Here is a 15063-nt window from a genome sequence, read left to right on the forward strand (position 1 = left end):
CCATTATGGTTTGTGTACCTAATTCTATCATTCACATCATTCCTGTTGTATTTTGTTTTGTCTGGAAGCTAAACCACATATATTTCCCACAATCCACGTGGGCATTGTTTTGCTGTGACGTTACCAGGAAGTGTTCACGGCGGTGGGACAAATACTGTTAGGTGAGTGTTTTTTAGTTCTTCTCAGACAGTGTTTTAGCGTTTCGACAGGCGTATTCAGTATCTTTAAAGTGCAGGAGTTTTCATGTACAAAATAAAACGTTGTATTTTTCGTAACGTTATTGGTGGCGTAACGCTACGCACGTTGATAGTGGTGAGAATTCGCCAGCTAAAAAGCTCAATAAACTAAAATAGACTAAACACAGGTTAGCACGGTTTAACGTTACAATCATTGGTCTATGCAACGTCTTTAACATTCATTTCAAACAGCGTCGACATATTTTAAGACGAATTACTTTCCTAAAAGCTAAACTTACCTCTTTTCCATTCCTAAACCGAGACAATAAAGAGTTACACCTTCCTTTTACCTCTTTTAAGCGACTGCCAACATAGTGTTTAGGAACAACCGATATCAACTGCCGCCCATTATCAGAGAATAAAGCATCCTATTCATAATGCAGTTTGCAGGGAGCACCCTCTAGCGACTAGTGAGGTATCAACGGTGCAAATTACAAAATCAAACACTATGATAAAGCAGCAGACTGATGAGGCATTAACATAAATGATAATGAGTTTAACTGGCATTGTGTTTTGGCTCAAATCAAACTTGCTTTTGTCCCTTGTGAGTAATGACCCCAGAGTGCCTTTCCTCTGATCAGTCAGGCATACAGTGTCAGCTGTTCCCCTCAGCACTTTATTGATCAGAGGCAAGTTGTGGCTTGTGTGAGCTAATCCGTGCTAGACTTGAACTCACTTTCACTTCCCTGAATGCACAATGAAAAACAACATCAGCTGCTTTTATTCTCGCATCATCTTTTATCTACTGTTCTCGCTGACACTGCGTTTTTTTTGTTCTGCATATCTCACCGCATGGGTTGTGTATCATTTTAAAACATTGATTCACTTGATTTTACATCCATAGACACTGTCATGTGATGTTTGCATGAAAGCTTCTAACATCATGTGATTAGATTTACAAGATTATTTTATTTCCTGGTTGTGTGTTGCTTCTTTATCCAGGCTCTCGTTCCTGTATTCCAGTGTCAAAATGGTTCCTGTTCATGCCGCCTGTGTTTTGATGAGCCTTGCACCCCTGTTGGTGCTCGGTGTTCCTCCCATTTGGACCCAGCCAGAGCAGGTACACCTCTCTTATCCAGGTAAGTGTTTGAACTGTTTCCATCAGCCTCATCATGTGGTTTCTTTTAGGGATACACTTTTCCGCTGAGCAATACAAACCAGTATCCAGGGCATATGGATTGCAAATTCACAGATGTTCTGTACAAATCACTCAATAATATAATAACGGAAAGCACTTGTATTTTTTGGCAGCTGAACTTTGGATACTTAAGATATGCAACAGGTTCACTGAAGTTTAGATTCCGTTTCAGTGACTTTGATATTCAGAAAGTCTGTGTGTTTCATGTAATGCTTAATGCCGCTAATGTAAAGCAATACTTCCATTTGTTAATCATTATTTCATGTGGACTTCATGAAAAACATTTCCCTTTATTGCGTGGCCCCACAGGAAAAAATGTCTTCATGGGTTGAAGTAAACACCTTAGCATTACCATTCTCACACGCAGCTCATCTATGTGAGCACTATTTTGGGAGTAGTAAGGTATTTAAGGTAGTGAGCAAAAGGATAAATGAGACTTTGATTATACTGCACAACGGTGTGAGAGTTCATGAAAATGTCTCTGATATAGTTTGGCTGTTGTTAGATGTAGCCCAAATGTTCTGAAGTAATCAAAAAGAAAGGACATTTATCAAAGAAACTCAAATTCAAAGGTTTACAGTTCAAATAAATTGATTTTTAGTGATTTCCTGAATGGAGGAGGCCTCAGTGCATCTTTAAAGCTTATTTAATGCAACAGCAACATCCTGTTTAATGTTCCTGTTGCTTTAAAACACCACCTGTGCTCTGTAAGTAATTTATGTAAGAGACACCAAATAATTGCCTTGACCTTCATACACATAGGTCATGTTCCCCCTAGTTTCACACGGAGTCTGTGCAGCATAGCCCATGAAGGTGAAATGTGGTATTCATAAAATGAGTGCATGTCTTGATGAAATGAGTACCTGGCCAGTCGTCTGATATCTGCCAGCGGCAAGATCAAAAGCACCACACTTGTGCAAAGCCAGCCTTTTCATAAGCATCTCTTAGCTTTTATAGATGCATCAGTAAATGAATCCAGTTGTTCAGTCAGGTCAGTCCACATCACAATTCCAATGATTGGGCTTTCTTTCACAGGAGAGCCAGGCTCGATGGTAGTGACCTGGACCACCTTGAATAAGACAGAGAGCATGGTGGAGTTCGGCCTTATTGGAGGTCGGCTCTTCGACATGAGTGCCAAAGGTGATGCTACTTTGTTTGTGGACTCAGGCGAGGAAAAGAGGAAGATGTTCATCCACAGAGTGACGCTCACAGACCTCAAACCTGCAGCTATGTATGGTGGGTGGAGCTTTAATGTTACTGACTTTAGACCTACTGTAACATAACTCATGTTAAAGAGTTTTTCTCCTCCTGTGCACTTTCAGTTTACCACTGCGGAAGCGATGAGGGCTGGAGCGATGTGTTCTTCTTCACTGCTCTGAATGACAGCAGTAGCTTCAGCCCCAGGTTTGCTCTGTATGGTGACCTGGGCAATGAGAACCCTCAGTCTCTGGCTCGGCTGCAAAAGGATACGCAGCTCGGCATGTACGATGTCATCCTGCACATAGGTAAGATCCACACTGATAGAAATATTACAACAATTCACACTGTGGAAGCTGCCAAGATCTGATCATTGATCAGCTGTTGCCTCAGGCTGCAGTCATACACAGATACCAGTCACAGCTTGCAATAGGTTGTGTTAACGCAAATGAAATCCAATGTTATATCATTTCTATCTTGATATATACAGTATATCAAGATAGAAATGTTTACTGTTTCATGGTTGTATTTTGCTTTTGAATAATATGGGCTTGAGGCTGTTCACTTTCTTGCCCCATCACTATTTTTGGAGCAGAGACAGAATAATGTCTTTGTTTTGCTAAATTGTGATCGACCAAATCCCTGGCGCTCCAACTTTAGTTTCCTGTCTTTATTGAACGGCAGGATAAAAAAAAAGTACAGCATCATTTTTCTTAGCCTTTTGTTACTTTATTAAATGAAACACCAAATGAAACGCTGTTTTACAGCCACTTCACACGTTTTCAGAGAATATTTTTAGTTGAATTGCCTCATAAAGCAGGATTACAATTTTGCTTGTGGCTAACCCTTTTTTTATGAAATGTATTTTTTGTTCTTGGGGAAAATGTTAGATGAGAACACAGATGCTATTTGTATAAATGTACACTTTATATAAAGTAGAGCAAACAGCAGATAAGATTGATTTAGGGTTGAAGATACAAAGCCGCCATATATTGAGATTCCCCCAAAAAATCCAGAATGCAACTCCCCGTAATTAAACACAAGTTGCTGTTTATCCATCACATTTCTTTTACAGATTAGCTTTAATTTAACAGATTATAGACAGATCTATTTTTCAAGTCTTTATGCTAAGCTAATTGAACTACCTGCTGGTTTTAGCATCATTTTGAGCATACAGACGAGAGAGTGGCATTTATCTCAGAAAAAATGATCAAGCATATTTGCAAACCGTTTTGGACTTTTCCACATATTTTTGGGTGGGAAACTAATTCTGGCATAGTGCACCCCCGCTATTCATACTCTATAGTGTGGGAAGGTAGAAATCCTAAAAACACCTCCTTCTAATCTGTGGACTTTTGTTTTGTTTTACAGGGGACTTTGCCTATGATATGCATGAGGTATTTTTACACTTCTGTTATTTCAATATAATGAACTCTGATGTTCCTACTTTAGGTTACTGACAGCATATTTCTTTCATCGATAGCGTATATTCGCAAAGCCACTCTGGTTTTCCTCTAATTCCACAGTGACAGATGAGATAAGCCTTTTTGCCCTTCTCCTGTGCCTCCATCTCCACACTCACCACTGTTTATTATTGGTTCATATTAAGGCTCTAAGCTTTGGTTGAGACACACAGCTTACGATTAGCATTACTGTGAAATGGCGTAAGCCCATGGTGAAAGACGAGAGTCAGGGTCATATCGCCAAAGTATTTCTTGAATAAAATAAGCGCCATTTAAAACCTCAAATCTTAAGTCCCAATAACATATTTGCTCATTTAAAAACCTCCCTGTCACCTGGGATATTAGGCATAACCTTGTCTTCGATGGTCATATCATTTTTCTTGAAATCTGCATTATTCATGCCTTATTTTGTTCAAACATGGTGAAATGCTAAATGTAATCAACAGACTACAGCCAACATTAATAACCGTAATTCATCCGAGATGTTTTTTTAGCTGGAATGTGCAAGTACATTGTGGCCTCACTGATATTATAAATAGAAAAGCAGAGAAAGGGGATTTTGTCTGATGGGTCATTATGTTTGTGGCAGGTACGAGCCGTCAGTACAGCTATAAACCACAATGTCTATCTAGGGAAAAAACACCCTCTGTTCTAAGTGAGGTTTGTAGGCTATGCATTCCTGAAGCCAACTGGAAAATTGACTTACATAGTTTAATCTAATTTGGAGCAACAATGTTGTCCCATGGGAAAAATCTTTGTATTCATGTAGTAACGACTGGTTGTCACTGTTCTAGGATAATGCCAGGATCGGAGATGAGTTCATGAGGCAGATCCAGTCAATAGCTGCCTACGTGCCCTACATGACCTGCCCCGGCAACCACGAGTCTACATAGTAGGTGGAAGCTATTTTTTAATATCTTTTCACCTGTAAGTTTTATGAAGTACTTATCCAGTGTATAACCTAAAGTACAGTAAATGAAGGTCAGCAGGACCCCAGTTTTGAGAAGCATGGAGGCTAAGCAATGTCCTGCGGCTAACAACCTTAAAATAATCAATAAATGTTTACTATACGCCTAACCTTTCCGTCAGACCATGACAGCCCTTTTTCGACTGGGGACCAAAGTTATTATTTAATCTCTCCTTAAAGCCCCCCAGAATTCATTGATTCAAAATCAGTACTAACTGTTCCAGGCAGTGGTAGAGCAGGAACTGCCCTTTAGTTCTGGAAGGTAAAATTACTGTTCTTGTTGATGGAGTCTGGTAAGCATAGATAACGGGTTACATTATGTAAAAGGGGATTCCAAAGGTACAGGGGTTCATACATTCTAAAAATAGAGTACACCTAACTGATATAATTTTTTGTATCTAGGCTAAAATCCATTTTGCCGCCCCAGTACACAGCAGCCCGGGTTTAGCTGCTTTGTACTCCAGCCTTTTTCTCCAAACTGATGCCAGCAACTCTCCACTGCTTTAGATAAGCACCTCGTATAACCTCACTTACGAGAGATTCATAGCCAGTGAGACAACATGGCAGCTGTCTGAATGTCTCCGGTCCCTCTCCTGTTTCTGATTAGCTAATGTTTTCCTTTTTGTGTACATTTGATGCCACATTCTGCCTAGGGCCAGAAGAATGATTAATGGATTTGGGGGCAAAAATAGCAGGCCATCCATATTGTTGAGAGACTTGCCAGACATTTCATGACAAATTGAAGTCAGAATTGGCTACTGTAAATGTGTGTGTGTGTGTGTGTGTGTGTGTGTGTGTGTGTGTGTGTGTGTGTGTGTGTGGGGGGGGGGGGTTTAATCCCCGAAAAACAACCTTTCTGGTGAACCACAGTTTTTCCCCTTTAATGAACACACTATTGAAAAGTCCTCATTTACCATGAACAGATGGGAGTTATTTTGGTCTCTAAAGACTGGAGCAGCATTATTAGCCACCAACCTGTAAACAAAGCAACTCTCTCCAAAACAAACATTTATCTGACTGGTAATCATCAGCTCACTACATGTTTTTTCAGAGAGATGGTTGTAACTCTGTCTGCGTATTGACTGGGCTTCACTGAACGTCTTGTTTTCTGGGACATTCTCTGGTCTGAGAGACAGGACAGCAAGGAGAGAATGATACCGCAACTGAAATGTGGGAAAGAACAAATTCAGAGCTGAATTGTTTATTGATTTGACAATTGTGGAAACTTAAATCTTTTTGAGTGAGTAATCAGTGTTTTTAAATAAAAAATAATAAACATCTGCTGGTTCCAGCATTTAAATGTGAGGATTTGACTAATGGCAAGACAAAAACAATTGTAGTGGATATTATCCTTGTTTTAATGGCATTTTATAGATAGTCCCATGCGGTGTGAGGGGAGGCCAAGGTCTGCAGTGTGTCGATGTGGTGTTGTTGTTGGCGCCTTTGTTGCAAAGACAACCCAACTGCTTTCTGTTTTTACTATCACTGATAACACAAGACACGCTGCTTTTTGTTTTCCACAGTAACGTACATTTATTGTCTTGGGTAAGTGGAGAAACAATCTAAATGGTAAATGGGCTGTACTTATATAGCATTTTATCCAGTCTTTACGACCCCTCAAAGCACTTTACATACATTCACCCATTCATATAGAGCAGTACCGCTTGCTCTAGGAACTAACATTTATCCCCCGTTGGCCATCGGAGTCAACCAAGGATACATCGACATGTTGACTGCTCAGGCTGGGATCGCACCCACCCACAAACTTCTGGTTGAAAGACGACTGCTCCATCTTGTAGCCACAGTCGCAGAAACACTACTGTTGACATTGTTCTTTAGCCATTATGTTATGCAATCAACTTTTACTTCCTAAAGATACGTAAAGCAAAAATTGAGCCACTTTAAATAACAAATTAATGCAGATTAATTGACTACAAACATTTTAAAAATGTGGAGGAACTTGTAGCAGTCTTGTTGTATTTTTATATTCCGTTTATATTTTGTCTTCTCCTTTGAGCTCTATCAATGCCTTCACAATGCAACTGATGAATACATGGTGGTTTGAAATCCCAATAATATGGAGCAAAAATGTACCACTGTCTATAAGTTACAGCCTATAATATGTCCTGGATGCATTTTGCGACCTTCAGTTCAATGTTGTTGTGATGAAGATGAGTGAAGAGGAGTGAAACGCAGAGACAGCAGAACCCTCAGCAGCCTCATTCCGAGCTTTAGCAGCTAATGTATTCCTAAATTCCACGAACATCTGCTGGAGTTACTTTTGTGTGTTTATGGATTTTGAAACGTTTAGAGGTGACTGATCTCGCTGCATAATATTTACTTGCTGCTGAACAGTCCTCGCCTGGCCTCGCAGTGTGTACCGCGACTGCTGCCTGGTCTTTATTAAGAGGCTGCTAACAGTAGTCTCTTTTTCTTGGCACAGCATGCTGACACAAAAACCTAACATCAAGAAACAGCTCGCTGCATTACATCTCCAGAAATCCAACCCTCTCCCTCCCTTTCCTATACCTAAATGTGTGTTTTGCTCTGTGGTATTGTTAAGAATCCAAATGCTCCCAGCAGCTGGCCCCTGCTTTCTTCTTCCTCTCGCGCTATACTTCTCCATTCATCCCTCTTTCCAACCTCAAAACCAAAAAAGGCAATTGAAACATGGCTGACCACAAACGTTTTCAGTCAGCATTCCAGCAGGATGAGAACAGTGGACCCTCAGAAGATGCTAAGGCCCCAATCAAGACTGTCTTTGTTCACCAAGCACAATATGGTTTATCGGGCCCTCGGAGGGACAGCGAAACGACCATCTGTGTTTGAAACGCTGCCCTGCGATGGAAGATAGTGACATCTTTCCTTTAGACTACAACTGGTTGAGGCAATGTCTCCAACGGCTAGGATTAAGTTCATCAGATGATGAAAGGGAAGATCTGATGAAGAGGGGGGGGTTCTTGTTAGGTCAGTTTAAGAGTCAGGTTGTTCACATTGACTTTGACAGCCACCAGATTGGCATCTCAGCCTTGTTTTAATGGAAAAGCAAACACACATGGAAACACGCTTGCTCCGGGTTACAGAGGACAACTCGCATGCTAAACGTCGGCCTCCCGTATTTCAGAATTATGAGACGAATATAATTTAATCGTATTTCTTTCAGGTTTTCCACCGCTAAGCCTTAAAATGAGACTGCAGTCAAATGTATTACTACAGGCTAATCCTTTCCCTCAGGGCATGACTGATTATAATACTCAGTTTGAATTCCTAGAGAGTGTGTGTATTATTTTTACTGAATAAAATTATTGTTTATTTCTACTAACAGCTTTCCCAGATCCCTCTATCTGGCTGCTGGTACACTTCCCAGCCACAAGATGGGAGTATGAACCCATTTTATGACAATTCCTGGTTCACTGCCAGAATTTTTTACAGGAGCAGATTTCATTTCTTATATCTATTTTATCCTATGTTACTTCCAAGATGGATCAGAACATACTGTACATTTCAGTCGATGCATTGTTGAACATGCTATGAAGCTTTATTTGATATTCGCAATCCGGACTATAATATGACATTTCAGTTACATGATTTGGGGTAAACATAGTATGTCACCCATACACAAAGTTTTAGTATGGACATAAAAAAAGGCCTCCTTCATGCTGAAAGATCACAAACTAGCCACTGCTAGATTCACACACTCCCCCTGTCCATTTAATCCTGACCTCGCTGTCCAATTAGACGTATACAGCACTAGTGAAGGTCTCTGTGATCCTCCCTTTGTTTCCCTATTCCTGGCCTTTGACCCGCGACCCCGCTGGTCTCTAGTTACTCCTAACCCTACATTAGCCAGTCAGCGCAGGGATCAGAACTGTCCCACCCTGACCCAGCTGCAGTCCAATATACTCCCTTTTTTTCGTAAGATAAGAATCGATCCCATCACCTCGCATAGTTAATGGCCCGTTGAGAAGATTGGCTCCTGCTCTCATGCGGAAATTAAAAACCGTGAAAAGAGACTGGCGGGTTGGCGTCAGGGCGAGCTTTCCATGAAAGAGTTTTTCCTTCTCGCATGGTGCACCCATTGTACTGTTTGGAGAGGGTTGGTTTGATATACACTCTTGGATGTTGTTTTTGATTATTTCTTGTCATAGAGGAAATGTATATGTAAGAAATGCAAAGAGTCCCAAAATAAGTAGTGGTGACTGTAGTTGCAGTGATAGTTAAATGCTAGTATCCTACATCCTATATCTGGAGCAAGTAGGAACCACCTCATCTCAGTCCTTAAAACCACCAAGGAAGTGCATGAGATCCTAAATTATACTGTTCTTTAAAGATGTCATGGTTTTTGGAGGGGTGTGTTTAGCGGCATGTTTTCATGATTGACAGGTGAAGCGTTCTCCGCCATGGTGGCACCTACTTTCTTGTCCCTTCTTGGCTCCATCCAGGCTCCCCCATGTTGCCCAGATTTTGATTATCTGACCAAGATGCTAAGCTTCAAAAGCTCCCATTAGAACCCCACATGGTGAGGTCAAAAAAAAAAGCGACGTTGAAGTTTTTCTACAGCCTCTAATTTGGAGAAGCAGCCACTGATATGCTGGCGTCAGCACAGTGTACAGTTTCTCCAAAATATCTAAAACTAGCTTCATATTTTTTTTGAAGGTTTGTAGCAGATGTCACCACAGAGGCTTAATGGTCATCTTTATCCAATGATATACCACCCTGAGTTTTCAGGCAGGTTGAAATGAAAGCGAAAAAATGAAACAAAAGAAAACGAGGCCGTTTTTTAAAGATATAATCTATTTCGAAGCGAAAGCTGAGAATGAGTGTATTGTGTAGGCACCACAAAATATAAGAGAGCTGGAGACTGTGGCGTTAATTGCCATCACTTAGATATTCAAAGAACGTAGATTGCAGGATCAGTCGTTTAACTTTTTCTTTATCTTTTTTCCCGGCAGTAACTTCTCCAACTACAGGAATCGCTTCAGCATGCCGGGCCAGACGGAGAGCCTGTGGTACAGGTAAGCGGGAAGAGAATATGTGGGGCCTTTTGACGTGATAAACCACAAGCCGTTTTGGTTAGTCGTAAAAAAGTGGAGGCTCGGAAAGAAAAATCATATATTTTCCAACATGGGGCCCCATGTGAAGTATCATGTGAAGGTTTACCTAGCCTCCTACTGTATTTCAGCAAGCATTAATGAGCTGCAAGAGGCAGCCCAGAGGAATTGGCAGCAGAGGAGCGCTCTGCTATCTCAGAGACATTGGAACTGCACAAAGAAGCTACACATCTGACTAAGTGACTCATAGCACACTGCAGACGGCCTTGTCTCAGGCGGTAAGATAATACCGTGCTCGACCACAGGCCAGCTGCCCACTGATCAGTCTCTGGGAACAAGAAGTCCCACCACTGCTACTGGAAATAGTTCAGTTTACAACATGCAGAACACATGTACGGAACACACGCTTTTCCATGAACCGAGCAGGATGAACACGTAAGCGCTCATGTTACAGCGGGGACTTAATTCTCCGAAGTGGATCTGGCACTGCATTCAGCAGCCAAATGTCAGAGACGAGAACACTGCTTGGATTTGGAAGTATTTTTCACACTTATGTGGCGTTTAAAGTGAGGCCTGTTTTTGCTTATGTGCTGACTTTCAGCATGCTTCCTCTGTTGGGTCCCGGCTGTGTATCATTTTAATGATGTGCGTCCACAGCTGGAACCTGGGGTCAGCGCACATCATCTCCCTCTCCACCGAGGTTTATTTCTATCTCGAATACGGCCAGGAGCTCCTCTTCAAGCAGTACGAGTGGCTGAAGAAAGACCTGGAGGTTAATGACCGCACCACGTGTTGATGATAACTAAGTTCTCTCTTTTGATCATGCTCTGCCTAATCAATTAACATGTACTGATTTCTTATTTTGTTCCAAAGTAAAATTATCTTCCCATCACAACTTCACACACATGTATGCTTGTCTTTCTTTTCCCAACGTAGGAGGCCAACAAGCCAGAGAACCGAGCCGTGCGTCCGTGGATCATCACCATGGGACACAGACCTATGTACTGCTCCGATGACGATCAGGACGACTGTACAAACTTTGACTCCCTTGTATGTAAATCATACACACACAACCCATACACATATCCTAATGTACACAGTTACCTTAACTAAGGATTCCTTCACACCAGGCCTCTTCTATCACTTTAGGAGAAATGCCAGATTGGTAAAAAGAGGGCCAGACATTTCCCATGTTTGACGATGAACAGATTTGATGTATATAATATCATTAAACAACAATGTACAGACATTAAAATAATATTATAATAAAAACATCTGTTGTCCCCATGCCAGAGCACAGAGCCCAGAGCCCTGCTGTTATATTTTGTTGGAGCTCAGGTGGTAAAGGGACTCCAAACTTAATAAAACTGAAAAGGTTCATCTCTTGAATAAAAGCTGATAGTTTCAAGAGGCATGAACTCTAACACACTACTTTACCACTGTTTGACATTTGGGGATTCTTCCACACCCACTTTAATAACATGCACCGTGTAGCACAGAAAAGGAGGATTTTTATGTGTTTTAATAGATTTTGAGGGATTATCTATGCCTATAATGCATGATGCACGAAAGATGTTTTACCAATTATGTTATTAATTTATTTTAAAACATCTTTCCAACATTTCTGAATATACTCGCATTCTAACAAACAGCGAACATGTGTCTTCTCTTAATGTGCACTTTGATCAATCTGGGTTTCATTTTATTGTGTCTCACTGGGGGTAATATGTAATCGATGGTTGATCTTAAATTGAAGTTCCTTTGCTCTATTGGTAGTTAAACACAATTCATCTTTAATGTAATAAGTAGTTCAAATAAAATCTATGTTGCTTTTAACTTTTTTTTAATAGAATTGAACTCTTTCGAATACACTCGGCTGAAACGGCCTTGGTTAAAAGTGTTTTGTCCTTCAAAAACAGTAAAAATAAAATATAATACACCCAATAACTCAAAGCTAGGAATTGTACGATAAAAACAAAGCACCTTTTAATATCATCAGGTGGTTGGTTGGTTGTTTTGAGAAACACTAAGTACCTCTCACGCTGCTACTTGGGATCAAGAGTGGAAGTTACTGTTGTTGTGACTTACTGCATTTCTTATGGCAGACAGTTTATTGAGGTAATTATAAAAGTTTTGGTGTTATAGCTTTGTCCCTAACTTTTTATTTGTTTTGGCCAAGCAATAGAAAATGATATCATCACCCTAACACATTTTGTTAATTGCCTCCAAAGCACCAACCGAGTTTACAGTGTGTTCTTCAGACAGCAGCACGTCATCTGTGTTCTTAAAGGTTTATGTTATATAATCAAAAAGGTATTTGTAGGATTTGTTTTCTGCTGTGTTACTTGACACTTTAATTGCCCCGGTAGCAGACGTGTCGCACGTGTTGCAGGCTGGCCCGACCACATGGGCACATTGAGTGCGGTGTGCTGTCATAATCGCTGTATTTTGTACCAAATAGTTTCCACTTATGCTTGCTCTCCTCGGCACTTGGCACAGTTCGGAGAGACGCTGGTAGGTGCATGCTACCAGGTCGTGTTTCAAGAGGCAGGTAGTGTTTCGGACAGTAATGCCAGTTCACGCTGACATTATTCCTCTCTGTTTTATCTCAGGTCAGACTGGGACTGAATTTCACCAAACCGCCAGCCCCTGGTCTCGAGGATTTATTTTACCGCCAAGGTATGGTCTCTATTTGTGTGCCGCTAATGGGTCTCTAAGATCACATATTAGCGGACTCAGACTAATGTCCCAAATGTTGCAGAGAGCAATCCAAACATTCTTTATTAAAAAAGCAGGCTTTGGTCTGGCTGGCATCCCTACAGCCCATTTGCAAATGTTTTTCCTGTATTACGTTTCCCAGACTTTTGTTTGTTGTATTTAATTGTTTAGTCATAATGGAAGTTTTTGGTTTCTCTGATTTTAAGCTTTTGTAGATTTCTGAGACATCTCAAAATGAAATGGGCAGAGGATCTGAGAAACATGAGAGGACATTGCAAGAATGTTATATTTTCTATGGAAGGTTTCTGATTATAATCAAATATGCTTTACAGGAGTGGATGTGGCGTTGTGGGCACATGAGCACACATATGAGAGGCTTTGGCCCGTCTACGGTGACAAGGTCAGCTCTTATATCTTATATCTAGTCTTTGTTTTGAATCAGAAAAAATACTTGATCTGTTTTTCTCTTTAGGTTTGTAATGGGAGCAAAGCGCAGCCTTATGTGAACCCTAAAGCTCCAGTCCACATCATAACAGGCTCGGCTGTAAGTACTTTCACTTCGATGCAACTCTGTTATCCCCCTCAGGTGTATGCACAAATAGAGCCGCATCAACAAAAACAATATTATGTATTGTTCGCAGTCCTCTCTGCAGCAGTCGGTATGCCACAGGAGTTTAGTAGCAGCTGTGCCTCTGGGTTAGTGTCCTCTGATGTGGTGGTGAGCAGTGCAAGGCAGGCTCCGTCATCCAACCACAGAGGGATTAGTCATCAGCGTATCAAAATGCGGCCAGACACACACCGAGGCTCAGCCACAGTTGTAAATGTCATACAGGGCTTTGTGGACAGAGCTCATGAAAGACATGTGGCTCATTACTAACAGATTCAGTTTAATCACTGTTGACTCTTCCTCAGGGCTGCAGAGAGAAGACCGACAGGTTCAATCCAAACCCCAAAGAGTGGAGCGCTTTCCGCAGTACAGACTACGGCTACACCCGCATGCAAGTTATCAACGCCACCCACCTGTACTTAGAGCAGGTCTCCGATGACCAGGTGAGCACACATGCAAAAGAACATGCACACAAGCACAGCAAAGGTGAAAGGATACATATAAAGGAGCTTTGCCTCAATTCATAACAAATACTTTTCTGTGTGTTCTAGTATGGGAAGGTGATTGACAGCATATGGGTGGTGAAGGAAAACCATGGCTTCTCTGCCTGGTTCTGAAGACTGCCAATGCAATAAAAACTGCTCAGGAAATTCTCTCAAAACAAGCACTTTATCACACAAATCATGCACTGATGATGAAAGTTATTTCGCTTTTCAAATTTGTATCCAATCAAAACACCACACACTAAATACCGTAAAATGTATATAATGTGAAATACGTTTTAATAAATCTGCTTTTTTAAATGGAATTTTCCATTGATCCTTCCTCCAAAACCCATCAATATTGAACAAAAAAGCAATATACTAACCTCTGAATATTTTGTACCTACATTCTGCAGAAATGCGCATTTGAAACTGATTTAAAACGTGTTTAAATAGATTCTCTGAAGCTCTTTCTTCAGAATTTAAATCTGTGTCATTCCCTATTATTTTGGGTTTCCTTTTTAAATGAAATGCTCTGAATAAATTCAAGTTATTTCTGATAAACAGTTACAAACTTGAAGTGCTTTTATTGTGAAAGGTAAGATCAGAGGTAGGGCATCTGGTATGCACTGCATTTTTCAAGATTGAAAGGAGTTATAAAATGTTGCAGTCTTGGTTTGGACTAAAGCGCATGCTGTTGTTTTATAATCCTATCTGCATTCCATTTTGTTATTGACTTTTTACTTTCCCAGTATTTCGTTCCCTCTCAATATGGCAAATCCCTTCTGAGTAAAAACCTCTTTGACAATGACCCTTCTGATTCTGATCCTCAAAAGTGTTTGCTACGCTCCTATAGTGTACGCTTTGAGGTGACCTCCATTCTGCACAACAGGATTCGTTGATACCTTTATTCTTGGAGCTAAAGCCCAGACTGTTCCAAGAAAAAACTTGTCATTGACAGGTAGGTCCCTTCATCGCCGCCTGAGTAATCTACAATGCATGAGTCTGGCAGACAGCAGGCCACATTCCCTTCAGAGCATATTTCTCATTTTACAAACCTGGGAATTCATTTACACAGATCAAGTCTCTGCTCATCAGTCTATGAAGATGACAGATTCCCACTTGTACACTTCTATCAGGAAATTGGAACCTCATTTCATTGTCCATATGTGTGGCCGTCAGGACCTGAGACAAAAAGACACAT

The 15063-nt window shown here is 40.8% G+C and overlaps 2 protein-coding genes across 7 annotated transcripts in view; one reads left to right on the plus strand and one right to left on the minus strand.

Annotated features, from left to right (window-relative positions):
- LOC134881349 (KATNB1-like protein 1) overlaps positions 1-15063 on the minus strand; it is a 49115-nt gene that overhangs the window by 2274 nt on the left and 31778 nt on the right. Inside the window, exon 1 of one of the 5 annotated variants that reach the window (XM_063908613.1) lies at positions 476-772. The exons of 2 other annotated variants lie outside the window; for them this stretch is intronic. Coding sequence is in view for 1 of the 3 variants with exons in the window: in XM_063908612.1 (XP_063764682.1) it covers positions 19-31 (13 nt within the window). In the remaining 2 variants the exon portion in view is untranslated. Of the gene's footprint in view, positions 1-18; positions 235-475; positions 773-15063 lie in introns of those variants that run through there. 2 more of the 5 variants (XM_063908615.1, XM_063908612.1) reach the window with 2 other exon arrangements.
- Positions 65-14185, plus strand: acp7 (acid phosphatase 7, tartrate resistant (putative)). 2 transcript variants are annotated; one of them, XM_063908609.1, is made up of 14 exons: positions 65-161; positions 1179-1315; positions 2410-2610; positions 2697-2879; positions 3943-3968; positions 4829-4926; positions 9954-10016; positions 10710-10824; positions 10989-11102; positions 12665-12731; positions 13103-13170; positions 13243-13314; positions 13683-13820; positions 13929-14185. In XM_063908609.1, the coding sequence occupies exons 2-14, from the start codon at positions 1207-1209 to the stop codon at positions 13992-13994; spliced, it is 1320 nt and encodes a 439-aa protein (XP_063764679.1). In that variant the 5' UTR covers positions 65-161; positions 1179-1206; the 3' UTR covers positions 13995-14185. The 2 variants fall into 2 exon arrangements, with proteins under 2 accessions (XP_063764679.1, XP_063764680.1); XM_063908610.1 differs by having other exon boundaries at positions 117-161; positions 1200-1315.

This window comes from Eleginops maclovinus, chromosome 19, assembly GCF_036324505.1.
Source record: "Eleginops maclovinus isolate JMC-PN-2008 ecotype Puerto Natales chromosome 19, JC_Emac_rtc_rv5, whole genome shotgun sequence".
Taxonomy (NCBI): domain Eukaryota; kingdom Metazoa; phylum Chordata; class Actinopteri; order Perciformes; family Eleginopidae; genus Eleginops; species Eleginops maclovinus.

Excerpts from the sequence above, each read along its gene's own strand:
- acp7 (XM_063908609.1), top strand. The coding sequence starts at position 1,207 with ATGGTTCCTGTTCATGCCGCCTGTGTTTTGATGAGCCTTGCACCCCTG. Across the intron at positions 1,316-2,409 it reads GGTACACCTCTCTTATCCAG|GAGAGCCAGGCTCGATGGTA; the intron begins GTAAGTGTTTGA and ends TTTCTTTCACAG. Across the intron at positions 12,732-13,102 it reads GGATTTATTTTACCGCCAAG|GAGTGGATGTGGCGTTGTGG; the intron begins GTATGGTCTCTA and ends TATGCTTTACAG.